Source organism: Podarcis melisellensis, assembly GCF_964234715.1.
Source record: "Podarcis melisellensis genome assembly, chromosome: 16".
Lineage (NCBI taxonomy): Eukaryota > Metazoa > Chordata > Lepidosauria > Squamata > Lacertidae > Podarcis > Podarcis melisellensis.
The window spans coordinates 22479467-22507051 of NC_138533.1; the positions used below are offsets into that span (position 1 = coordinate 22479467).

Here is a 27585-nt window from a genome sequence, read left to right on the forward strand (position 1 = left end):
AAAATGCATCTCTGAGTTATTTGTGGGGCATAGGAATTTGTTCATTATTTTTTTCAAAATATAGTCCAGCCCCCCAGAAGGTCTGAGGGACAGTGGACCGGCCCCCTGCTGAAAAAGTTTGCTGACCCCTGATCTGGATGCTATTGGACTCTAACATTCTCAGCAAGGACTATTGTAGCAGATGTTGAGTTTTAATGTTGTACAACAGGGGTCAGCAACCTTTTTCTGCAGGGGTCCAGTCCACTGTCCCTCAGACCTTGTGGGGGGCCGGACTATATTTTTTTGGGGGGAGAATCTCCTCCACTGACTCTCCCCTACCTCCCCTCTGCAGCACCGGATGAGCCCCAGAGGCTGCTTACCTGTGCCTTGCAAGCGCCAGGGGCTGGCAGCGGCGGAGGGACGATGAGTGGCACAAAAGGGCTGGCTCCAGGGAGGGGCTGCTTAAAATGGCGCTCAGCCAACTGTGGCTCAACAAATCCCAGCCCCCTTCCTCCTCTAGGCAGGGCGGGAAGAAGCCAGGAGGAGGGAGGGAGGAGGTGCAAATGATCAGAATCCCCATGCCAATCCACGTGGCGATTCCTGGACCATCCATGGACCAGATCCAGAAGGTAATTGGGCCGAATCCGCCTTCCGGACCTTAGCTTGCCAACCCATGTTGTACAACGTTGATCTAGCAGAAGCCATTTACACAAAGCTAACAGCAACCTGCCTATGCATTTGGTCGCACAACCTTCCGTCGGAACAAAACAGTTCACCTGCAGAACAAATATACTGACGAGTGACTTCAGCTTAGCACCACTGCGGGTGCAATTGTGGTACGAAGCACAAATTATAGACAAAGCCATCTTTGCATTTAAGCCAATGATGGCCAACCTACCTGGCTAGGAGGGTCAAGTGGGGCAAGCCAAAGATACATTTTTACTGCCCCAGGAAGAGTGGGGAAATAATTCTATGCTAGAAATGGCAGACACTCATATCCAGAGCTCCGGGAACAAGTGGAGTAAATTATGCAAAACTGCAACAAATATTTATCCACTTCATTTCACCTTGCTGCAATGTTGGAAGGTTTTGTAGCTTTTTTTGTTTTGTTTAGAAAGAGGGAAAGGGAAGAAAAACAAGGACAGAAAAGAATAAAACACATGGGTCATTGGGAAAACAGGATTCTCAACATGGTGGGCAGGATCTGGGGGCCCAAAAGAAGCTAAAAGAGAAGAGAGAAATATAGAAGCTTCTGTTCCTGCTCAAAGTTGCATTGATCCAGCCTCTGGGTTCTTTGAGCAGATATTTTATATTTGCCTGTGTCATATGTTATTTCTATAACCATAAGGTCTAGAAACATGACTTAAAGTGGAAATCTGGAGAATTTTGCCAAAGGAGCAAGAACTCCGAATTTACTTCTACTCACATCCACATCTTATGTTTAAAGCACATTCGACACACATTGAAAGCATGTAGCAAACCACCAAAGAATAATAGGAACTGTATTTTTTATCCTTCACAAAGCTAGACTTCCAGCACACTTAACAAACTATAGTTCCCATGTTCCCTTGCCAAGGGAGCAGGGAACCAATGGGCTTTAAATTTATGGTGTGAATGTGCCCTCAGAATCCAGAAAGCAGCAGGCAGGATGTCTGGATACTTTCCCCCAGCTAGAAATGCTCCCTGTACATTCGTGAAAACTCCAACTCTAAGTGGTCTAGAAGGAAGATTCAGTCTAATTTAAGCTTTCCCTCTTCATTCAGTGCAAAGGGAGTTATTCAATCCCTGCTGGCAAGGCTGACATGGAACATTCCAGAAAGAATTTAATGGTGCTGAATGCATAATTGGTCTTAATTGCAATGGTGGCCTCACCATTTCTAGAATCCTTGCAAAATGGACCATAGACCAGGGTTGGTGGATGATTTCCCCCCCTATTGAAGACCATATTACTTCAGGGAGAATCAATTAGGGGGTGAAACCAATGGTGGGCGGTGTTTGGAGGATTGCATAGCACTCCCTGCACCACCTCATTATCTCTCACACCCTCATACACACACACACAGACACTCTGCAGATAAAGCAAACAATTCTTAGAGGAATATAGTCCGATTATGGGGCGCGGGTGGCACTGTGGTCTAAACCACTGAGCCTAGGGCTTGCTGATCAGAAGGTCGGCGGTTCGAATCCCCACAGGGTGAGCTCCCATTGCTGGGTCCCTGTTCCTGCCAACCTAGCAGTTCGAAAGCACGTCAAAGTGCAAGTAGATAAATAGGTACCACCCTGGCGGGAAGGCAAACAGTGTTTCCGTGCACTGCTCTGGTTCGCCATAAGTGGCTTAGTCATGCTGGCCACATGACCCGGAAGCTGTACGGCGGCTCCCTCAGCCAATAAAGCGAGATGAGCGCCGCAACCCCAGATTCAGCCACGACTGGACCTAACGGTTAGGGGTCCCTTTACCTTTTTTATAGTCCAATTCTTAAAGGGGTAGAGGAAGTATGGGCCTGCAGTGTCAGGGTAGGGCATGTGTGTTTGCCTGCAGCCTTTGGGCCAACATAGGAGCATAGGAAGCTGCCTTATACTGAATAAGACCAGTGGATCCATCTAGCCCAGTACTGTCCACACTGTCTGGCAGCGGCTCTCCAGCGGCTCTTCCCAGCCCTACCTGGAGATGCCATTGGGAACTGAACCTTGGGCCCTCTACCATTTTGCTATGAGCCTTCCCCTCCAGCTTCTCTACCACTGCCATAGACCATTCCAGCCATGGGGGGGACTCACCTCTGCTTGAAGGCTCTCGAGTCGTACGATGTGCTGGCTGGTCGATGACTTCTTCTCCCTGAAGTCCTCTTGGAGGACATGAACCTGCATAGAGAGCTGTTTTTCCACCTCCGATGCCTGCAAAAGATGGAAGTGCAGGGCAATCAATCAATCAATCAAGGTACCAACAGTTTTAATGTAGAACTCTGCCTTATTTTGGTCTTCCCACTGAACACTGGTGTCTCTCTGCTGGCAGAATGGCTCTGTCATCATGGCTGGGCAGCTTCATGTAAGACAGCGACAAATCCCACGTTCCACCAGGTTAGCATTTCCAAAAATACAACTGGGATTCATGATGCGCTTAAATAAGTACCGTAATTCCATTAGATGCTAGGACTTACTACACCTTATAGATGGAGAATTGATGCTCTTCCATTGGGCAATGATCAAAAATCTTATAGCTGTAAACAGGTGAACTTTCAGATCTGTACTCAAAGCAGGTACATGTCGTTGGTGTAAGTCTCCTAACAATACCACTAGAGGACAAAGGAGAACAGCATAACTTGTGATGGAGCAGGTAGAGAACCTGTAGCTCTCCAAATGCCCTCAGCCCCAGCAAGCATAGGACAGAGAAGATGGGAGTTGTAGTGCTATAGGTTCCCCACTCCTATTGTAATGGAAGTGTCTTCCAAATTCTAAGGTCCCTTGGCTGACTGATGTAAAGTACAGGGTTGCATCCTAATTTCAGTTTGACATTGGGTCTGTCTAACTCTAATTGTGCATTAGATGAGGTGTGGGGAACCTCTGACCTTCAAGGTATTGCCGGACTACAATTCCCATCAGCACCAGCAAGTGTGGTCAATGGCCAGGGACGATGGGAGTTGTAGTTCAGCAACATTTGGAGGGCTAGAGCTTCCTCACATCTGCATTAGACACTTAAGCAACCAATCACACTTGATAAACACATGTGGAGAAATGTCTTCCACCTCAGAGCGCAGAAGCATCAAGGTCCCCCAGTACTGAAGGTTCACAGGAATAAAGCTTTGGGGATAGCCACTTTCCTGCAGGGTTGATGTTGCTTTTTAAAAAGGAAACAAAAAGTGAGACCGGGAATTGATTCCAGTTATTCACAAATTGCCCTAGGATGTTCCCAAAGGAAATCATTACCATTCTGTTTTGCAAAAAGTAAAAATAGACCTCGTTTAGCGCCAGAGGCACCCATCTCCCAGCAACTAAAAATGAGATGTGCTGAATGAAGAATGAAGCCTGAGCATTCAAAATAATCCATTGATAAAGAGTTGCCTGCTATATATTTTAAAGAAAAGGCATTCCCACATCAAACATGGAACCAGCCTCATAGCTGCAGAAGGCTACCCAGTGTGTTTATAGCTGAGGTAACATTTCAGCTGGGACATCAGGTTCAAAGTTTACACTTTTTATCTGGTACAGGAGGGGGAAGAACCTCAAGCATGAGGGTCCTCATTACTTCCCCATTTGCCCCAATTTGCAAAAACACTCCTTCTTTAGTGTTTTTGACTAGCTGAAGGGTGTGTGAGAGTGCGTGGAAATCGGCCTACTGCACAAAAGTAGAATTTACATTCAATGCTCTGCCTACTTTTGCCCCTGACTCCTCCTGCCACTGGCATGTGGTCCCAGAAGGCTGCTCAGAAGGGAATACAGTCCTTGAGCTCTGGTTCATCAGAAAGCAGCTTAGTCATGCTGGCCACATGATCCGGAAGCTGTACACCGGCTCCCTCGGCCAGTAAAGCGAGATGAGCGCCACAATCCCAGAGTCGTCCGCAACTGGACCTAACGGTCAGCGGTCCTTTTACCTTTACAACTGATGAAGTGGTATAAAAGTGCTTAAATATACAGTGGTACCTCGGGTTAAGTACTTAATTTGTTCCGGAGGTCCGTTCTTAACCTGAAACTGTTCTTAACCTGAAGCACCACTTTAGCTAATGGGGCCTCCTGCTGCCGCCACGCCACCAGAGCACGATTTCTGTTCTCATCCTGAAGCAAAGTTCTTAACCCGAGGTAATATTTCTGGGTTAGCAGAGTCTGTAACCTGAAGCGTATGTAACCCGAGGTACCACTGTGTGGTGTGGAGTGTGACAGGTGCTTCTTAAATTGGTGCGCATGCAGTGCTCCCCCTGCTGGCAACAAAAATGCATTGCAGCAAGAACTGAGGATGTGCGCAGGGCTACTAAGGAGGGCAAGGAGTGGGGCCTGGAAAAGAGCTTCACTCTGACCCCAGGAAAGTGGCTTATGCACAAGTGACCTCAGTGGCTTTGTTTGCTGTGCTGCAGGCAGGTGGGGGGGAGAGAGTGCCATGTGTCATGATGATGAGCTAAGTGACCATCTGTTTGCTTCTTGTGTAGATGCCAGTGCGAGTGAGCAGGTCTGTGCAGACTCAGAGTTAATAAGATTATGGTCCTGATACAGGGCTACGTCTAAGCCATCTACCATCTGTCCTCTGACACCTTAAAGAAGAATCTCTGTTCCCATTTAGATGGGATATAGATATAGGATATAGGATATAGGATATAGGATATAGGATATAGGATATAGGATATAGGATATAGGATATAGGATATAGGATATAGATATAGGATATACACTCCTGGGTCAGGTATCAAGGTTCTTTTACCATCTTGGCTGTGAGCCCTGGAAGACCTGCCCCCTGCCTTGCAGGCCTTTTCCCACCTGGCTTTGGAGGGCAGGGCCCGGACTGACTCCAGCTACAAAAGCTGAAGCTGCTGAATAAACCATTGGATTGGGGTATTGTTTAAGGGTTTAGTTGCAGGCGGGGTTGCTGCTGTTTTTGGTTATTTTTTTGCAACTTCATTTTAGATCTTGTTATGATTTATGTGGAATTTTTTTAATTTGGTTGTGTTTAGGGAAGTTTTTAATGACTGATGTTTTAATGTATTTTTATTCTTTCGTTGGAAGCCGCCCAGAGTGGCTGGCGAAACCCAGCCAGATGGGCAGGGTATAAGTAATTATTATTATTATTATTATTATTATTATTATTATTATTATTATTATTAACTTTTTGATGTTTTATATATTGTTTATGGCCATTTTGTTATGCTGGTAATTATGTATTTTTTTTTTCATGTTGTAAGCCCCCTTGAGCATGGTTTTAACTATGAAAAGGTAGCATACAAATAAAATTATGTAAGTGTGTATGAAATTTACAAGGCCATTAACAACTTGGTTCCAGGGTACCTCAAGGGCAGCCTGATTCCTTATGTCCTTGCCTGATCACCAATCTGATTTTTAATGCCCATACAGCCTGGAACTGAGATATCTACCTTTTGCTATATAAACCTTTATAGGAAAGGCCATAGTTCAATGGTAGAACATCTGCTCTGCATGCAGAAAATTCGTTCCCCAGCCTCTCAAGTAGGGTTGGGGGTGTCCCCTGCCTGAAACCTTGGAGAGCCCCTGCCAATGTGTAGAAAATACTGAGCTAGATGGACCAAGAGCCTGACTCGGTATAAGGTAGCTTCTGCTGTTCCTATGAAAATTGGGACATATACTATAACATAATAATAATTTTTTATTTATACCCCACCCTCCCCGGCCATGACCAGGCTCAGGGCGGCTAACACCATATATAAAATAGAGTAAAAACATTTCAAACAAACAAACAAACAGTTGATTAAATTATAGATTAAAATACAGTTTAAAATACAGCTTAAAATGCAGCCTCGTTTTAGTGGTAGCCCATAAATCAAGATCATAAGGGGAGAAAACCTCAAATATTCACCAGGGCCAACTATCCATGCTGGTCCTACATGGGCCAGCAAAAAGAGCCGAGGGAAAATTTATGTACAAAATCCCATATAAGGGTTTCCATCAAAAAATAAATAAAAAATGAGAGGGGGGTGAGACTGAGTCCAGCCCAGAGGCCAGGCGGAACAGCTCCATCTTGCATTATGATATTCTGTGAAGGCTGTTCTTTGCATCCTACCAAAATTTGAATGTCTGAATGCAAGGTACTTATGAGCAGCTCCAAGACCACTTCCTGTTCTCCCTTCTTAGGATTCCTCATCTTAAAAAAAACAACAACTTGGGGCCAGGTGGCCTTTCAAACAGAGGAAAGTTGGATTTCTAGATTTGCCTCACTCCCCAGCAGCCTTCTGCTACTTGTTGAAGCTCTTCGTTTAGACAGGTATTTACGAAGCATCCTGACCTCTTAATTTTAATTCTATTGGTGTGTGAAACCTTGGGTTTAAGCCATCGATTGTCCATCTTCCTTTTAAAACTATCACAGCTGATTATTGATTTGCTTTTTGTTGCAATTTAAGAGTGCGGGTGAGCTGCCGTGGAACATTTTATCGGGAAAGTGAGATGATAAATAAATAAATGCAATTTCCCCACAAGGCAGGTGGGGACACTTCAGCCTCTCAGGCAATATTTTAATTTGCCACTTCTGGGATTGTTAGGAAAGCAGAAGGCACTGTGATAACCCATTCAAGCCAATGTAGGCTTCGCAGTTGCGCCGCAACACCCACACAGCAGCACTGAGCAGCTCCTGTGTGATATTGGCCTGTGCCACAGCCAGACCCACAAGTGATAATGCTGGGGGCCCCCATACAAGTGTTCAAAGTAGTTTCCCCCACATAATGGGTGGTGCCCAGTGGGACTGGTAGAGTGGAAGGTTGGAAGGCTGGCAGTAAGTGGGACCAGAGGCAATGACAGACAGAGCCAACGCATTCTTGTCTCCACTCAGCTGAGTTCCGCAGAGACTATGGAAAAGGAAGTTGATGGCCAAGGCTAAACCCTGGCCTGATTGTAAGCAAAAAGGTAGGCACATGGGAGCTGACTGTAGGTAGACTGAGGTTGGTGGGGCAGTACCTTTCCTGCCCCAACCTGGCCACAGTGATCCATGTGACAGTCACCTCCAGGCTTGACTACTGTAATTTGCTCTACGCGGGGCTGCCCTAGAAGCTGTCTCTGAAACTCCAGCGGGTGCAGAATGCTGCAGCGAGGCTCCTCACGGCGTCTCTGCCATGGGAGCATATTCACCCAGTGCTTTTCAAGCTGCACTGGCTCCCGGTGGAGTACAGGTTCAGATTTAAGGTGCTGCTTTTGACCTTTAAAGCCCTTCACGACCTAGGATCCTCGTACCTACGGGACCGCCTCTCCTGGTATGCCCCACGGAGGACCTTAAGGTCCATAAATAGCAACACCCTAGAGGTCCCGGGCCCTAAGGAAGTTACATTAGCTTCAACCAGAGCCAGGGCCTTTTCAACTCTGGCTCTTGTCTGGTGGAACGCTCTGCCTCATGAGACCAGGGCCCTGCAGGATCTGATTTCCTTCTGCAGAGCCTGTAAGACAGAGTTGTTCCACCTGGCCTTTGGCTTGGAGTCAATTTGATTCCCCCCCCCCTTTTTTTCCTTTCTCCTCCTGTGATGAGGCTATGAATATTTTAATGTTTCAGTATTTTAATGTTGTATTTTAATCTTGTTTTTAACTTGTATTCATTCAACTTGTTTTTATTATTGCTTGTTAGCCGCCCTGAGCCCGGCCTTGGCTGGGGAGGGCGGGGTATAAATAATAAAATAATAATAATTATTATTATTATTATTATTATTATTCCCAGTGGACCAGCCTCCATGGCTACACAGTGTGCCACTCATGGCCTCCAGGCCACAAGTAATCGCAACCACCTTGTTGCTTGCGAAAGAAAAACAAAACCATTGAACCAATTCCACTGGGGGACATAGCCTCACTGTTCCATAATAACCCCCGACTGTGTGCTAAAGCTATTTTAAAACAGGATTACTTGCAACGTAAGCTGTTCGTTGAACAGCCTTTTGTGGATTGCCAAGCATGTGGAAGATAGTGGAATATACAGTGGACGCTCGGGTTGCGAACGTGATCCTTGCAGGATGCACGTTCGCAACCCGCAGCGTCCGCAACCTGAAGCGGCACGTCTGCGCACGTGCGGGTTGTGATTTGGTGCTTCTGCGCATGCGCAAAGCATGATTTAGCGCTTCTGTGCATGCGCGACTGCCGAAACCCGGAAGTAACCCGTTCCGGTACTTCCGGGTTTCGGTGGTCCGTAACCCGAAAAAATGCAACCTGAAGCACTGTAACCTAAGGTATGACTGTATACTCAAACCAAAAACACCAGGTATTGAGTTTACAAGAAGGCTTTCAGAAACAGCCCTGTTGTTTCATGTCTGCCAGAGCATCCATGGAGAGAATGGTTTCAATGTTTATTTTTATCCAAAGGGCACGCTAAGGATCACAGTTGTAGTGGGGGTTTTTAAAGTAATGTTCTCAACGAGGTAGGCCTCAAGAAGGGCAGTCACATTCAGGAATCACAACTGGGTCCTGTGATGAAAGGTTGCTGCATATTTAATACATGTGCAAACCTCTGGACCACCCCCAAACCTGCCAGTACCTCCCAAATTGTGCATTTCATCTAAGGTATCATTCCTGTGCTTGATAATGGGAAATTATTTAAATAGCCAATCCTCTGTATGTTCGTGTAAAGTTGTCTAAAAGAAAAGGTGAGCAATGGTGGAATGTGTGCATAAAATTATGCATTGTGAAGGTGTGGAGAAAATGCTAGAACTCATTAGTCATCTGATGAAGCTGAATGTTAGGAGATACAAGACGGACAACAGAAAGTACCGTACTTCTTCCCACAGCACATTCCCTCATGAGGTAGTGCAGTTCACTCCCTCATGAGATAGTGATGGCCAACAACTGGGCTGGCTTTAAAAGATTAGACAAATTCATGGAGGATATCAATGGCTTTTAGCCATGATGGCTTCTTTCTGCCTCTCTCTCCACTCTCAGAGGCAGTTGCTGGGAATCACAATGTGGGAGAGGGCTGTTGTGCTCAGGGTCTGATTGCGGGATTGTTTTATTAATCTGTATTTTATCATGATGTTTTTTAAATATTGGAAGCTACCTTGAATCCCAGGTTTTGAGATAGGTGGGATATAAATACATTAAATAAATAATAATAGATAATCTAATAAAGCAGAGTGATGTGTAGGCGATCCAGGATAAGCCCGCCAATAATGCACTATTATTGCTTCAATGACTTGTTGCGGAATAGCCCCCTCCAGCAAAAACAGGTGATCCTGTGACTATATGGACACCTCGCTTCTGGAAAACATCACAAAATGATATATGCTCAAACAGTTGAATTTGCTTTTTTGTTGTTGCTCCAAAATAATAAAAAGATAGGGTGAAAAGGGACCGTTCCCTGTAACATCCCTACTGCTCAACAGCTATTTCTTTTTAAAAGGACATTCGCTGAGCCCCCAGTGGCCACTTGCAGACGTCACTGCCGTGTCTCCCACGGTATCTGCAGCCTCACGGTAACAGAATTGCAGAGGGGGGGAAATCCAGGAACTACCATCCTTGTTTCCGTGGCAACACCAGCCGACTGGGACACTGTGATATACAGTCGCCTAGCAACCAGCGACAAGAGCTCCTGAGCCGCTCTGGAAATTGCAAATAAGCCATCCAGGCTGAGATTGATCATCCTGAGGCAAAGGAGGGGTGAGGCACATTGCTGTGCAATCCGCAGCGCTGACTGTTCTGGTACAAGAATGATGAGGGGAGATGCACACGTCATCCCCGGCTTCTGGGGACAGGAGGGATACGGGAGCTGAAGGAAGGGGACGTGTGCCTTCCGCAGCAGCAAGAAGAGCCAAACATAGGAAACTGCCATATACTGACTCACATCAGTGGTCCAATTAGCTCAATATTGTCTACAGTGTCTGGCAGCAGCTCTCCACGGTTTAAGATAAGGAGTCTATCCCAATAATAATAATAATAATAATAATAATAATAATAATAATTTATTATTTGTATCCCGCCCATCTGGCTGGGTTTCCCCAGCCACTCTGGGCGGCTTCCACAGAGACCAAAAATACACTAAAATGTCACACATTAAAAACTTCCTTGATGTCTTCTGAATGTCAGGTAGTTGTTTATCGCTTTGACATCTGATGGGAGGGCGTTCCACAGGGCGGGTGCCACTACTGAGAAGGCCCTTTGCCTGGTTCCCTGTAGCTTTGCTTCTCACAATGAGGGAACCGCCAGAAGGCCCTCGGCGCTGGACCTCAGTGTCCGTGCAGAATGATGGGGGTGGAGACGCTCCTTCAGGTATACTGGAGAAGTTGGGAATTGAATGTGGAACCGTCTACAATGGTACCTCAGGTTACGTACTTAATTCGTTCTGGAGGTCCGTATTTAACCTGAAACTGTTCTTAACCTGAAGCACCACTTTAGCTAATGGGGCCTCCTGCTGCCGCTGGGCCGCAGGAGCACAATTTCTGTTCTCATCCTGAAGCAAAGTTCTTAACCTGAAGCACTATTTCTGGGTTAGCGGAGTCTGTAACCTGAAGCGTATGTAACCTGAAGCGTATGCAACCTGAGGTACCACTGTACATGCAAAACAGATGCTGTACATCAGGCACGTCCAACTCCCCAGAGACTGTGATCTACTCCCCGTATAAAAAAAACTGGCAGTGATCTATCATCCATTGTCATTGGATGGAGGAGGAACGTGCATGAGGTGGGTGGATTGCCCAGAGTTCTTCAGCTTTTATCTGTTAACTTTCAGTAAACTTTATTTAATCCCACGATTGATAAGGGTCCCACGATCTACCAGGATCAGCCGGGGATCTACTGGTAGATCGCAACCTACAACCTACTGGATGGACATGCCTGCTGTACATGGTTCTTCACTATACTAAGTCAGAACCTTGGTCCATCTAGCTCAGTATTGTCAGAAGTCAGCAAACTTTTTCAGCAGGGGGCCGGTCCACTGTCCCTCAGGCCTTTTGAAGGGCCGGACAATATTTTGAAGGGGAAAAAGGAACAAATTCCTATGCTCCACAAATAACCCAGAGATGCATTTTAAATAAAAGCACATATTCTACTCATGTGAAAACACCAGGCAGGCCCCACAAATAACCCAGAGGTGCATTTTAAATAAAAGGACACATTCTACTCATGCAAAAACACGCTGATTCCCGGACCGTCCAAGGGCCGGATTTGGAAGACAATTGGGCCGGATCCAGTCCCTGGGTCTTAGTTTGCCTACCCATGGTCTACACCAGGAGTTGTCAACTTGGTCCCTACCACCCGCTAGTGGGTGTTTCAAGGTTCTAGGTGGGCGGTAAGGAAATTTTACCATCAAGAAAGATGCATTAGTGGGCAGTAGGTATTAAAAGGTTGACTACCCCTGGTCTACATTGACTGGCAGTATCTTTTCAGGGCTTCAGATAGGGGGTCTCTCTCCCAGCCCTGCCTGATGTTAGGGGTTGAACCTGCAACCTTATGAATACAAAACAGATGTTCCAGCACTGAGCTGCAATCCTTTCCAAGAAGACATTTTCAGGCAACCTTTCCAGTATGTGTTAACTTCAAGCACACATTGCTGAATAATGAGATCCTTCTCAGGTCTCATTGTTCATTTGCAAAACAGACATAGCAAAAGTATAAAAGCACACAGAGAAGGGCTGCAATTAGGGATGGATGAGAAATTTGGTAGTCTTTTAGTGTGAACCTACCTAATGAGCAGCTTCTGAAACACAGCTATCCTTTGATATTTGACCTTCTCCAAAAATTGTGATTCAGCTCTCCAACAAAATAGCATGACCCCAAATGCAACTATTAGGGGGGAAGAATGCCTAAAATGCATATATTATATGTGGAAATAATATGCAAAAACCAGCTTGCAGAATGGTGGATATAAAAGGGGAAATGAAGTACAAAAACGTGTCAATTGGGGAAAATTTGCACTAAAACGCTGGCGAATTTTCACTTGCAAATGTACGTCAGGCAAAACTGCACACAAACATGTGAATGTCAGAAATTTGACTGAAATACTGATGAATATTTTAAAATATTTTTATTTTAAATAATAAAAAATTGTGAACTGATAAAAAAGTGGAAAGTTGCACGTAAGACTGGAAAAATGAGAAACAGAGAAAAAGTGAAATTGACATAGGAAGGTTGGGAAAGGATGAGGTTTTCTTCAGGTATTTGGGTCCCAAGACATTTAGGCCTTTGACAGAGCCGTAGCTAAGGGGTGGGGGTGGGGAGATAGCCAGGTTTTTTGACCCAGGTGAAGCCTCCATAGGGGTGCTATTGAGGCTCCCAGCCTCTGTGTGTGTGTGTGTGTGTGTGTGTGTGTGTGTATGCAAGTGTGTGTGTGCAGTAGGGTGTGTGTGCAGTAGGGTGGGTGGGTGGGTGGGTGTGCGTGCGCGCACGCCAAACTGGGTCTTTGACCAGGGTGAAATAAAGCCTAATTTTGCCCCAAGCCACAGCCTTTTTGAAAAGGAAAAGATATGCTCAAATCCTTTTAGAGTAGGGTGTGAAACCTTTTTCAGCCTGAGGGCTGCATACCTGTCTGTGCAACCTTCCAGGAGCCCTGTGCTGTGGAGAGTGGGGACCAGAGGCAAACATGGGCAGAGCAAAAAATGCAAATTTTACCTTTATACAGCAGGCTAGTTTCTCCTAGCACCCATCCCCAGGCTTGCACCATGCTCTCCCTGAGCACTGTCTCATTGAACTGAGAAAATTCCTCTTGCTCACCTGGGATGGAGAAGTGTGTTTGCAGGAACCTCTAGGTCAGTGTTCCTCAACCTGTGGGTCCCCAGATGTTGGACTACAACTCCCATCATCCCTGAGCTCTGGTCTTGCTAGCTAGGGATGATGGGAGTTGTAGTTCAACAATATCTGGGGACCCAAGGTTGAGAAAGGCTGCTCTAGGTTGTAGTAAATGTGAATCCTACTCAGAGTAGTCCCACTGAAATGATCAGACATGACTAATTTAGGTACATTCATCTTAATGGCCTACACTGAGTAGGATTAACCTTGGACGCAACCCTCTGCATGGAAGAAGAGCCCACTGGAACAGGCCAATAGCCCATCTAGGCCAGCATCCTGGCCAGGCAGATGCCTGAAAGGAAATTCGCAATCAGGACTCAAGCTCCACAGCATTCTAGCCTCCTCTGATATTTTGATTGTGGAGGCAGAGCATAGCCATGATGGCTAGCAACTGTTGACAACCTTATACTCCATGAATTTGTCTAACCCTCTTTTAAAGCCATCCAAGTTGGTGGCCATCAAAGCCTCCTTTGGGAGTGAGTTCTTCAGTTTCAACTATATGCTGTGTGAAAAGTCCTTTTTTAAACTTCCAACACTGAGCTTAATTGGATATCCACGAGTTCTACTGTTCAGAGAGATGGAGAAAACCTTTTCTCTATCCACTTTTTCCATGACATTCAAAATTTTATAAACTTCTAGCATCTCACTTTTCACTCATCTTTTCTCTAAACCCTTTTCTTAATCTTTTCCAACTCTGCAATATCCTAATTAAAAAAAAAAATCCTTCCAGTAGCACCTTAGAGACCAACGAAGTTTGTTATTGGTGTGAGCTTTCGTGTGCATGCACACTTCTTCACATACTAACTCTTCAGATTGGCTGATCAGCCAATCACCCATTCCCACCACCCTTCTGAGCAGTGGTGTAGCGTGGGTTGTCAGCACCCGGGACAAGGCAAGTAATTTGCGCCCCTTAACCCGTGGATTTTAGTCGGGGCAGAGAGCTGCGAGTGCGAGCGCCCCCCCCAGATGTTGCACCCGGTGCGGACGGCCCCCCTGCACCCCCCACGCTACGCCACTGCTTCTGAGTAATACCCCTCCCCACCCTCTCACTATATATAAGGGTCTGGTGACTTCTGTTTCAGTGTATCTGAAGAAGTGGGCATGCACGCGAAAGTTCAACAAACTTAGTTGGTCTATAAGGTGATACTGGAAGAATTTTTTTGTTTTGTTTCGACTATGGCAGACCAATATGGCTACCTACCTGTATCTACAATACCCTTTGTGAGGTGATGTGATCAGAACTGTACACAACAAATGTGTATAACAGCACTTTTAACAGGGATGATATCAGCAATTTTATTTTCAATTCCTTTCCTAATGATCCTTAGTGTGGAATTTGCTCTTTTCACAGCTGCTGCACACATTTTAATTGAGCTATCTACTATGATCCCAGCCAAGGCCTTTTTCCTGGTGTGTCACATGAATCAGGCCCCATGAATGTATATATGAAATTAAGATATACCGTATTTTTTGCTCTATAAGACTCACTTTTTCCCTCCTAAAAAGTAAGGGGAAATGTGTGTGCGTCTTATGGAGCGAATGCAGGCTGCGTAGCTATCCCAGAAGGCAGAACAGCAAGAGGGATTGTTGCTTTCACTGCGCAGCGATCCCTCTTGCTGTTCTGGCTTCTGAGATTCAGAATATTTTTTTTCTTGTTTTCCTCCTCCAAAAACTAGGTGTGTCTCATGGTCTGGTGCATCTTATAGAGCGAAAAATACGGTATATTTTTTGTCTCAACATGCATCACTTTATACTTTGCTCTGATATACATCACTCTGATTTTTGTGTGGCTGGAATGCAGCCTTGCCTACAAAAAGTAACATCTGTTGCCCTGTCCACTTTCCCCTCTAGGCCCACCCACCACCGTGTGGTCCCCAAAATCCTGCTTGCAAAGTAATGGGGGGCCCCACGCTGAAAACAGCTCCCCAAAGAGAAAGAGAAGCAACGTCAGGTGATGGAGCATGGACTTCAAAAGAAATACCAAGCTGTTTGAGCAGTTCTGACAACCACATGAGACTCACTCACCCTGCTGAGCTGATCTAAGAGTCTTTGGTTCTGTTCAGAGAGTTCCTGGACTGCCCTCGTTTTCTCTCGGTCAGCTTCTCGGAGGTGAACCTGTTGCTTCTCCAGTTCATCCTGGAGTTGCTTCACGTCGCTTTCCAGCTCCGACACTCGTCCTTCCCACTCTCCTTCTTTGTTCTCAAACCTTCGCCTTAGTTCATGCTTCTCTTGTTCCAAGTGCTGTGTAACAGGGGAGAGGGAGGGGGAAAGGGTCAAAATATCACTGTTCCAACCCTTCGTGCTTTCCTGCTGCCATGCACATTTTTTTAAATTAAAAAATGCACGACTTAAGTCACATCGATTCCAGCCAGGCCTGCCCAAAGACATTTTGCTTCTCTGGGGTCGGTCAAGTACTAGATGGTGCCCTTTCTCAGTTCCACGTAAGGAAGCCAGAAAAACTGGTTATCTGAATCCTCTTTGAGGCATCTGCAGATTGTAAGCATCTTCCAGCAGCAATTCAACTGCATTCCAGTACTTTGGTTTGCACCTAAAGGGCCCCTGCAGAAGTTATTGTTATTGTGCATTCATGATTATTTGTACTCATGGTGGTTTTGCGGAAGTGGTGGGATCCTGCTTTTTAATATTCTTTGGGCCTGCAAAGGTTTTAGGGCAGACATACAGCTTCATTTCCAATCAGTGCATGTCCAATAAATTCCCTCTGATAAACCCAGTGCAGACTGATTAATTTTTTTATTTTATTTTTTAAAGATTTTTATTGATACAGCAAGAGAAAAAAAACCACAAATACCAAATTACACACAGGAATAACCATAGGCACATAATTTTCTTAGCAAACAATAACATACATTGGTCTTAACACTAAAGACCCAACCTCCCGTCTATTCCATATTTTGATTTCATATTATTGCCAATATACACTTTTATCATAATTAATTTTTTTCTTAATATATCTAATTTCTTATATCTACCTTGCGACTATTGCTGAAGTTCCTCGAATGCTGCAAAAGAATTTAAACTACCATATTTATAACTTCCCATTTTGAAACAAATTCCTGTTTTGATTTATTCTTTATTTTTTCTGATAGACCATGGATCCAAAAGCTGGCAGAATATGCCGAATTAGATGGTCTAGCAGTGTTTCCCAACCTTGGGCCTCCAGCTGTTTTTGAACTACAGTTCCCATCATCCCTGACCACTGGTCTTGCTAGCTAGGGATGATGGGAGTTGTAGTCCAAAAACAGCTGGAGGCCCAAGGTTGGGAAACACTGGCAGACTGATTCATTTTGGCAAATGGGGTACTGCCCCACCAACCTTGGTCTGCCCTCAACCAGCCCCTATCTGCCTGCCTTCCTACTCACATTCAGCCCACGGAGTGGCACTGCCTGTCAACATCCTTCTCTTTAGTCTCAGAGTTGCCATTGTAAGAAGACTCAACAATAAGGAAAATGGGGACAAATCTAGAATTACAGGCTGGATTCAGCTAAATATTACACGTGTGGAAGTCTGTGCAAGGATACCCACTAGCACAACAGAGCTTTATCACTTCTTTTCCCCTGTGCTCCCCCAAAGTGGCTCCAGGGAATTAATAATACTAATCATACTAATAATAATTTATTATTTATACCCCACCCATCTGGCTGGGCTTCCCCAGCCACTCTGGGTGGCTTCCAACAAAATATTAAAATACCGTAATGCATCAAACATTAAAAGCTTCCCTAAACAGGGCTGCCTTCAGATGTCTTCTAAAAGTCTAGTAGTTGTTGTTCTCTTTGACATCTGGTGGGAGGGCGTTCCACAGAGCAGGTGCCACTACCGAGAAGGCTCTCTGCCTGGTTCCCTGTAGCTTTGCTTCTCGCAGTGAGGGAACCGCCAGAAGGCCATCAGCACTGGCCCTCAGTGTCCGGGTAGAACGATGGGGGTGGAGACGCTCCTTCAGCACCAACACTTTGAATTGTGCTGGGAAATGTACCGGGAGCCAATGTAGGTCTTTCAAGGCCTGTGTTACGTGGTCTCGGCAGCCGCTCCCAGTCACCAAGAGGATTTGAGAGGTGCAGAGGGAGACGAGGAGAAATAATTCTATCAGGAATGACATGCTTGCGCTGACATAATTATTGTAATAGCATGATTCTGAATTCCACCCTACCGGTCCCACCAGTGTGATATCCTGTAAGTTTTTATACCACAAATGTCCTGGTGTGTTTGTCCTACTTTGCTGCATTATAGCACCCAGCATCACAGAAAAATTAATAAAGAGGAATTACATGCAGAAAGTGTAGTGTAAATCTACCACTAATCCACTATTACTGCATCAATGACATGTTGCCGAATATCCCCACGAAAAGATCCATCTTGCTGAATGCTGTTGACACTGACTGGCAGCAGCACTCCAGAGTTTCAGACAGAAACCTGTCTAAGCCTTTAAAGAGCTGCTGTCAACAGTTCTGTAGTACAAATGAATAACCACACCCTAGGCCAGGGGTAAGCAAACTTTTTCAGCAGGGGGCCAATCCGCTGTCCTTCAGACCTTGTGGGGGGGCCGGACTATATTTTGAAGGGGAAAAAATGAACAAATTCCTATTCCCCACAAATAACCCAGAGGTGCATTTTAAATAAAAGCACACATTCTACTCATGTAAAAACATGCTGATTCCCAGATCGTCCGTGGGCCAGACTTAGAAGGTGATTGGGCCGGATCCGGCCCCCGGGCCTTAGTTTGCCTACCCCTGCCCTAGGCTAACCCCAACCTCTCTCACCACCAAAGGAACACAAGTGAACAGCAGAGAACCTGCACAAAACCCCACATATATTAAGTAAAATAGAAACACCGCCACCCGACCCCGACCCCACTCATCTTTCTCCCCCTCCACCTCTTTCCCCCTTTTCTTCCTAATGTCTCAACAAATGAAACCAATTTGTAAAAAATGTTACATGGGGGGGGGGATAAGAGAGACAGTGCACATATTTTTGTAAATCAAGAAAATATTTAATAAAAATACATGGAAAAAACAAAACAGTTCTGTGGTAGATAGATCAAGGGTTCAGCCCAGTGTAAAGCAGCTTTCTATGCTCCTCATGGATTTCAGGCAGGGGGTGATCCCAGCCCTAACTGCAGACACCAGCAATTGAATCTTCTGCATGCAAAGCAGTTGCCCCACCACTGTGCTTTGACTCTTCTCCTAAAAGTAAATATCTCCGTCCTCATGGTTTGGAACAAAGGGTTAACTTAAACGGGAAAACGGAGCAGCTTTATACCAAGTCAGTATTGTCGTGGGATTCAATCACATACCAGCAAATTCAGGTCACACAATTATGGCTAATTAGGAGGCCTTTTGCAGCATACCTGCTTCCTGCAAAAGAGGAGACTTTCCAAGCTAAGGAAAGCATTGGGACAATGCTATGAAAAGTGTGGAATAACACCTGCTTTGAGGCAATGTCATCTAACCTCCCTGCAAACAAATCAGAATGGATGCTTATTAAATAGCCACCATTGTCCAATCTCTCTTATTTTATTTTATTTTTAAAGATTTTGTTGATTTACAAAAGTGTGCAATGTCTCTCTATCTCTCTGAAAACAAATCAAGATAAATCGTTCTTTCGCCAAACCTTTATTAGGCATTACAGGTACAGACTGTAGTTTTTAACGTGTGATATTTTACTGTATTTTTGGTTTCTATGGAAGCTGCCCAGAGTGGCTGGGGAGCCCCGGCCAGATGGGCGGGGTATAAATAATAAATTATTATTATTATTATTATTATTATTATTATTATTATTATTATTATTAGACCATCTTAAAACATCCATATACAATCATACACACACACACGCGCACACACACACACATATATACACATACACAAACACAAAGAAGCTGCCATATAAGATATATAGTAAAAAAATTATCATTGGATTGTCTTTCATTCTTTTATCAAGATGAATGCTCAATAAACAGATCATCTGGGAGCACACCCAAAGTCTCTTGTTCTCTTAAATAAAAACATAAGAATAAGCCTGCTGGATCAGGCCAGCAGGCAGAGCATAGCCACCAAGGCTAACAGTCACTGGTATCCTTATCCTTAGCTGCCATTCCTCCCTTGCTTTCACCTCTGCCTAAAACCATTCCCTAGAACACCTGTGTGATATCATCTCTCCTTCCTTCAAATTCCTCCAGGTGAACAAAGGAAGTTGTTTTATACCAAGTCAGACTCATTGGTCGATCTAGCTCAGTGTGGTCCACACTGACTGGCAGTCACTCTCTAGAATTTCAGACAGTGATTTGTCCCAGCCTTTCCTGGAGAGGCAGGGGATCAAACCTGAGACCTTCTGAATGCATCTACCACACAGTAAGCTTTTAAAGCAACCTTATTACATTTTTAGCGCCTCATCTCCAAGTAGATTCAAGGATAAAAAATGCATAGCATTTATATAATTCTGATTGTCCAAAATGCTTCAGGCACACGATTTCAGCATGACCATGCTCCCTGGGTCTGATGGGAGTGGTAATGAAAATATCTGGAGGGCATCAGGCCACTTGCTGCATCATCAACATTATTATTATTATTATTATTATTATTATTATTATTATTATTATTATTATTATTATTTACCCGCCCTTCACCCTAAGGTCCCAGGGCAGGTTACAGCATTGAAACACAATATAAAAACTATTTAGCATTAGTTTGGGGTTTTTTACTGAAGAGGGACTGAGTGAGTTCATATCGCAGGTCACAAGTAAGTTTATATCGGAGGCAAGAGTTGAACAAGGGGATTCTAGATTCAGGCTCCATCTCTCAGGTTGCCATGCTGCATGCCTTTAGAGGAAAAAAAGCCCAGATGTTCAATGGGCCTTACTCCCAAGAAAGTATGTGAGTGCATACAGGATTGAAGCTGTTGCATCTAGTGCAATTGCATGAGGGATGATTGAGAGCTCAATGACTACATATTGTCACTGAAATAAACTCATGATGGGCCAGAGACCAGTGTGGCCTACATATTTGTGGAAGGTGAGAGAAACTTGAAATATGGGGAAGCAGAAGATGGTGCTCAGCAGGGAACAGCTGTAGCTTAGTGGTAGAGCACCTACTTTGCATGCAGAATGTCTCAGGGCTGGAGTGACTGCTGCCCCAAATCGTGGAAAGGTACTGCCAGTCAGGGTAGAAAATACTGAGCCAAATGGACTCCATATAGTGAAGGGCCATAGCTCACTGGTAGAGCACCTGCTTAGCATGCAGAAAATCCCAGGTTCAATTGCTGGGAACATTCCCTGTGTGAAATCCATAAGGAGCATAGGAAGCTGCTTTATACTGAGCTGAACTCCTGATCCATCTTGCTGTTCAGGGATGCAGGAGAGGATATATTGTTTGGTTATAGCCTTTCCAGCTTGTGTTAACAAATTCACAATTTAGCAGAGTAACATTCCACTTTTTAAACTCACAGCGGATGCATTTGCTCAGGCTCACTAAAGCCTCTATAATAACTGTTCTGGTATTTTCCCCTTATTCCCTCATAAAAGATAAGACATGACACAGTCGTCTATAAAAGTATTTTTAACAGTTTACTCACTCACATTCTGTTCACAATCGGATCCCAGAAGGCAGACTTAGCTTAGAAAAGTAACATACACCTGGAAACTATCTCATAAGGAGGCAGTTCCTCTTTTGGCTAGTAGCGAAGAGAGCATCTTTGGCTAAGCAGATGTTACTTCTCCGACGAAAATGGTCATAGAGAGAGAGATAGCTGTCCTGCCCTATGCTTTTGTCGTTACCTGCACAGGTGAGGCCACACCCACCTCTAGTCACATGCAGAGGAAGTCTGTCCCAGCCCAGAAGGAAACAGGAAGTTTACCTGCTAGCTGGACAAACATTCCTCCCATGTGTAAACACGTTCACTCTAGGAATGTTGTACTTGACTGCTCTTGTGTTTCACATCCCACACTTGCTGAGTACTCTTGACACTGACTGCTGGCAGCAGCTCTCCAAAGGTTTCTGTCTGAAACTCTGGAGAACTGCTGCCAGTCAGTGTCAACAGTACTCAGCAAGATGGAGCATGGGTCAGACTCAAGGCAAGGCAGCTTTCTATGTTCTTCGTTGGCCTTTAAGAAAAAGGTTGGTGCTAGATGTATGCAAAGCAGTTCAGACTAGAAGCAATTTATAGAATGCTCCATCACTCCTGGATACATAAAGGGTCTCTCAGTCATTTCCTTGTGTTTCCTAAAGCATTAATGCTGGAGGTCATGAAAAGCTCATTTGGAGGATTTAGTGCAGTCATTTCCAGGCATGAAGGAATTAAGGTCATTTTATATAGAGGGTGGGGGAGAATACAGCACCACACTAGGGCTAATAGATGGAATTTCAGGAAAATGGTCATTTTTGTGCTTTTTTCATAGACGTTACAGGCTGGAGACAAAACACTCTCCCTGTCTAAGAGTCAAAAGGGGAATTGATGATGTGGTGAATATTTATTTATTTTATTTATATCCCGCCTTCCCTTCAATAAGCTCAAGGTGGCATACACGGCTGTCCCCCTCCCCAGGGTGGCTGGTCTCGTCCCATCTCACTGTCTAGGGCCAGCAGGGGCTGATGGAAGTTGTAGTCAAAAATATCAGCAGGGCACAGGGACAGCTGCTGTAAACTCTATAGTATTGAATTGCCTCTACCTGTTCTGGAGGCTAGGACCCGAACCAACGGATTCAAGTTACAATAAAGAAGATTCTGACTAAACATCAGGAAGAATCTTCTGGCAGTAAGAGCTATTCAACAGTGGAACAGACTTTCGCAAGAGATGGTGGACCATGGGTAGGCAAACTAAGGCCCGGGGGCCGGATCTGGCCCAATCGCCTTCTAAATCCGGCCCATGGACGGTCTGGGAATCTGCGTGTCTTTACATGAATAGAATGGGTCCTTTTATTTAAAATGCATCTCTGGGATATTTGTGGGGCATAGGAATTCATTCATTTTTTCCCCCTTCAAAATATAGTCCGGCCCCCCACAAGGTCTGAGGGGCAGTGGACCAGCCCCCCTGCTGAAAACGTTTGCTGACCTCTGTGGTGGACTCTCCTTTCTTGAAGGTTTTAAAGTACAGTATATAAATCAAACTCAAAACAGCCTACTAGGTATCTGCATTAAAGGTGTTTGCAATGTGCTCTAAGTGGGGCATCCCTTGGGCTTAACTTGGAAACTACAGCTGGTATAGAATGCAGCAAGTAGGTTGTTGACTGGGGCATTTCTTCAACACCATTTGACACCTCTGAGGGGGCTGCACTGGCTCCCAATATGCTACCAGGAACATTTCTCTTTGAGGGTTTTTTAAACAGTCACCTGGTGCATAAATTTTATGAAAGGAAACATTTCAAGGTTTCTACTTTTAGCATTGGGACCAGCTTACCTAAGGGACCGCCTCACCCAATATATACCTGCCCAGCAACTGCAATTCTCAGACAGGCACTGCTGAGGGTGTGCTTAGCTTGCCCTAGAAACTAGGATTTCAAGATTGTAACTCCAGCCCTCTGCAATCAATTACCAGCCAGAATTGCACAGGTGTATCACATCATGTTGCTTAGCTACCTAATTAATACCTTTTTAGGCTTTCCTTGATGGCTGACCCAGTCACTTACACAATACTGATTGCCTATTTGCAAAAACAGTTTTGTTGTTTTCTAGAAGTGGTAAGATAGGGCTTTAGAAATGATTTTATTGCTTTTAGAAATGGGTTTTTGTTTTATCCTGTACACTGCTCCAGTGGCCTCTGTTAACTAAGTAATTAAATGCTTAGTGGGAAGGAGAGCAGGTAGATCAAGGACCCAGCCAGACATCCTTGTTACTGCGCATTCATTATCATTTGGGGCTCATGGCAATATCAGGGAAGTTATGCATGATCCTGCCTTCAGTATTGTTTACACCTGCAGAACTCTTGGGGCAAGTGTTCTGTTTTGTTTTGTCCTGCTTTTCTTGCACTATTGAGCAAGGGTGCTCGTCTGGATGACAAAATGTAGTAACATTGGGGAAGCTTCACAGAGAATATAATAAAATAGAATGGTACGTGAACGGTCCAGTATAAACCTATACTCTTAAACTATGGTGCCCAGAATTAGTTGAAGGAAAGAATGTGCTTGAACGTGCTTTAATGATATATAGTGTGACAGCATAGCTGTCAACGTTTCCCTTTTTTAAAGGGAAATTCCCTTATTCCGAATAATATTCAGCACAAGAAAAGGAAAAAATTGACAGCTATGGTACACAGCCTACATGGGACGCGAGTGGCGCTGTGGGTTAAACCACAGAGCCTAGGGCTTGCTGATCAGAAGGTCGGCGGTTCGAATACCCACGACGGGGTGAGCTCCCGTTGCTCGGTCCCAGCTCCTGCCAACCTAGCAGTTTGAAAGCACGTCAAACTGCAAGTAGATAAATAGGTACCACTCCGGCAGGAAGCTAAACGGTGTTTCCGTGTGCTGCTCTGGTTTGCCAGAAGCGGCTTAGTCATGCTGGCCACATGACCTGGAAGCTGTACGCCGGCTCCCTCGGCCAATAAAGCGAGATGAGTGCCGCAACCCCAGAGTCAGCCATGACTGGACCTAATGGTCAGGGCTCCCTTTACCTTTATACAGCCTACAGTTTCATCATCCCCGATCATTGGCTGCGCTGGCTGAGACTGGTGGGACCAGGAGTCCGACAACTTTTGAAGTGTTACTTGAACCACACCCCTGCCCTAAAGGGAAGGAATCCACAGAAAATAAAAAAGGCATCAAGAAAGGGTGAGTGGTGACAGGGATATTACACCCATTCTCCTCCAGATCTGCCAGCCTCAGCACTGTCGGATGCCAGTGTCATTCAGGGCACACTGATTGGAGAGTGCCTAGGCTAGCATGCTGTCTCCTCATCCAATCAGCATGCCCAAAGAACTAGGCTAGGAGGGGCCTACAGTGGCATTTTATCCCTCCCCCTGACAACTGCCTGTGCTTGTTTAGGGAGGCCCTCTCACTCCTGAGAATCAAGGCTTCAAAATAAGTTATGAAACCATGGAAAGTGCAAGTGGGACAGAGCATCGTCCTAGGAGCACAGCACAACTGCTGCTGACCATCTGGGCAACTATGAGCGTGTTGCTTCCTGTCAAACTTATCCTCCTACTTGCAAAAATTGTTTTTTTTGTGTGTGTGTATGTGTAAACAAAAATAACACAGCCCAAATACTAACAGGATAAGACCAAGGAGTTACACGTGGAGCCTACCCAGAGCAAGACCACACGGAGCTCCAACTCTCATGTCCAGAAAAAGTGAGGAACCTGTGGACCTCCAAATGTCATTTACTAAAGTTCCAACAATCCCTGACAACTGCCCACACTGGCTGGGACTGGTGGAACTTGCAGCCCAAGAACATCTAAAACAGGGAAGAGGAACCTGCGTCTCTCCAGTTGCCAAGTCCCATCAGCCCAGGGATTATGGAAGCTGGAACACAGCCCCCTCTGGAGGGTTACAGGTTAGCCAACCTGCTCTCATCTGTACTACTTAGGTGGCAATCCTTGGTCTCTCTCCCCCATCCCATTCTTTCTCAACTCCCTTTGAATGGGTAAAAGTAGGAGGCCTATAGGGGGGCTAGGGAATCTTTTTTCAGTGCCAGGGCCACACGCCCTTGAAGGGAGTCGCCTGCTGTTGGTGGGTGGGATCAGAGGCAAAAGCAGATGGAACAATGTATGTTAATGTACCTTTGTACAGTGGGTTAGATTCTCTGCACACCCCTCCGTCTCTAGACTCCATAGAGACAAGCAAGAGGCATTACCAGAGTTTAAGGACATGTTTCCATCAGCCCTAGCTAGCTAGGTCATACTGGCTGGGGGTGATGGGAGCTGTGGTCCAGGACATTTGGAAGGACACCAAGTTTAAGACTGTTTTCTGTTGTATTTTAACGATTTTTTCCCCACCATTCATATGCTACTGTGATTTTAAAATAACTGTCAGCCACACTGAGCAGTACATAGGCCCTAGAAATGGAGAATACACATTTCTTTCTTTATGAAAATTCCAGACAAACAATAACACTCAAGAGGGTGCAAAGCAGGGCCAGAAAGAGTTGTGGCTTGGGGAGAGTGGGTGTGGCACAGGAAAGTCCCAAGGGCCAGACAGAGAGGCCTGGAAGTCCTCAGGCTTCCCTGACTCTGAGCTTACCAAATAGGGGCCATATGTTGATGGGGCTCCCAGTGCTAGAACCTGGTCAGACGAAGGACATTTCTATGTTGGGTGCATGCAGTTTCTGTATTTCAGCCAGTGCTGGCACTAATTATGTCTTCTGTAGCATTCGAAATAATTAAGGGACATCTGGCAAATGTGGAGTAAACAGGGCCTTCCCCTCTCCTCTCAGGACTGCACCTTTCAGATACTGTACACAGAAGTTCTGCTCTTGCTCTGTTCCACTGCTCAAACCTTCTCCGTGGCCTTAGCTAGAGCCACCATGACTTGCTAGGCGCTGGCAGCACAATCTATTTGCCAGTACCCTGAATTCAGTCCTCTCAAATGTGGTTAGTCCTGAGCATGGGCAGAATACTTCCCCCCATACTACAAACAGGAGACCCCGAGACCCAAACCTGAAGTCATAAACCCTTATGAGCAATGACAAATTAGAAAGTGCATGTCACAATCCAAGATGCAAATGTCTTGGGGAAAGAAAGGGGGTGGCTGGAGTTAGCTGATGGGAGAGGCTCTCTGCACATGCTCAGAAACTCTTCCTTCATCATCCCCAAAAGATGTTCTCTGCACATGGTCAGATGCCCTTTGGTTGAATATTCACACCCAGGGTCTAGACTGTAGACCCAAGAACACACATGTGTTTTGGGACCTGCCACAGTGGTTCTGGGTCTAGGCCTTCGGTATACCCGAGTTCACATTAACTGTCCCCTGCTTGCACATCTGGGGTTATGGGGTAGGAGGAAGCTCCGCGGCCCCCATCTCCGGGCAGGCCACCTGAGTCATAGACACGCAGCTCTCTCCCTTCCAGAATCAGCCCCAGGGAGGGGCGGCTTCCCCTTCCCCTCCCCTCCTCGCCCTCTTCGTCCGGGCCGCCTCACCTCCAGCTTATCCGTCAGCTCCTTGTGCATCCTCTCGTACTGGCGGCTCATATCCTGGTTGCGCTCCAGCAGCGCCTTCCCGAGCCGAGCGGCTAACAGCAAATCCTTCTCCTTCTGCCTCATCAGGGAGAGCAGCTCCGGCTGCGGAGCCGCCTCCGCCGGGCCCATGGACTCGGGCTCCCCGGGCGCAGCATCCCCGGCGGCGGCTAGCAGAGCCAGCTCTTCCTCCAGCTCCAGCTCTCCTTCCGAGCCGCCCACCTCGAAGGCCGAGGAAGAGGAAGCGGCGGCGGCGGCGGCGGGCCCGGCTGTGGGCGAGCTCCGGCTGTCCTTGGCTCCCCCCTCCGACGTCGACTGGGGCGGCCCTTGCAGTTCCATGCGGCAGGCGCTGTCCAGTTCCGATGGTGCTGAAACGGGCCCCAAGCAGAAAGCGGACATGGCCGGGCCCCGGGCCACTCCAGGCTACGAAAGCCAGCGGAGCAGGGAGCCCGGAGCCCGCAGCGGGGAGGGAGCCGCGTTTCTCCTCTCCTGCCTCTTCCGTGCGCCCCTGCGCGGAGGCGAGCCGAGCCGCCCTGGGCTTGCGCGCGGGGGCCGCCGCCGCCTACTCTGTCTCGCCGCCCCGCTGGAGCCGCGCGCTCTCAAGGCGATCGGGACGTCCCTCCTTCGGCCGAGTTAAAGCAGCAGCAGCAGCAGTCGTCGTCGTCGTGGCTTTTCTTCCTGCTGCTGCCGCCGGCCCAGCTTTGCAGCGCCGCTCCCCGAGCCCCATCTCCGCCGAGGCGCCTGCAAAACATCGCGCGGCCCCGGGAAGCTCGCGGAAGGCCGCCGCCGCCGCCGGCTGCTGCTGCACAAACAGCCAGCCGACTCGCAAGCCCGGCCCCCCGCCCCGCCCCTCGCCCCTGACGGCAGCAAACACCTGTTTGGCGGCCTGCTCTGATTCGCTTAGCCCGGTAGCTCCACACAAACTGGCCCACAGGTGCGGCCCCCTCCCCTCCCCGCAGCCCTGCCTTGACTTAACCCCCTGCATGCCCGGGAACTTTCCCTTCGCTCTTCTTGGCCTGGGCTGGCGCTGGGCCCAATTGTTTGATTTGCTAAGAAATTATCTCTTTCAGCTTCTGCCTTCTGGAA

General features: G+C 46.4%; 1 protein-coding gene across 5 annotated transcripts in view; it reads right to left on the bottom strand.

Annotated features, from left to right (window-relative positions):
• The window catches only part of BICDL1 (BICD family like cargo adaptor 1), a 56974-nt gene extending 29629 nt beyond the window's left edge, over window positions 1–27345 (bottom strand). Inside the window, exons 1-3 of one of the 5 annotated variants that reach the window (XR_014163684.1) lie at window positions 26464–27345; window positions 15418–15633; window positions 2755–2871 (exon numbers count right to left, since the gene is read on the bottom strand). Coding sequence is in view for 4 of the 5 variants with exons in the window: in XM_081892364.1 (XP_081748490.1) it covers window positions 2755–2871; window positions 15418–15633; window positions 26464–26898 (768 nt within the window). In the remaining variant the exon portion in view is untranslated. The remainder of the gene's footprint in view (window positions 1–2754; window positions 2872–15417; window positions 15634–26463) is intronic. The other 4 variants (XM_081892364.1, XM_081892365.1, XM_081892366.1 and 1 more) reach the window with 4 other exon arrangements.
• Window positions 27346–27585: the final 240 nt, after the last annotated feature.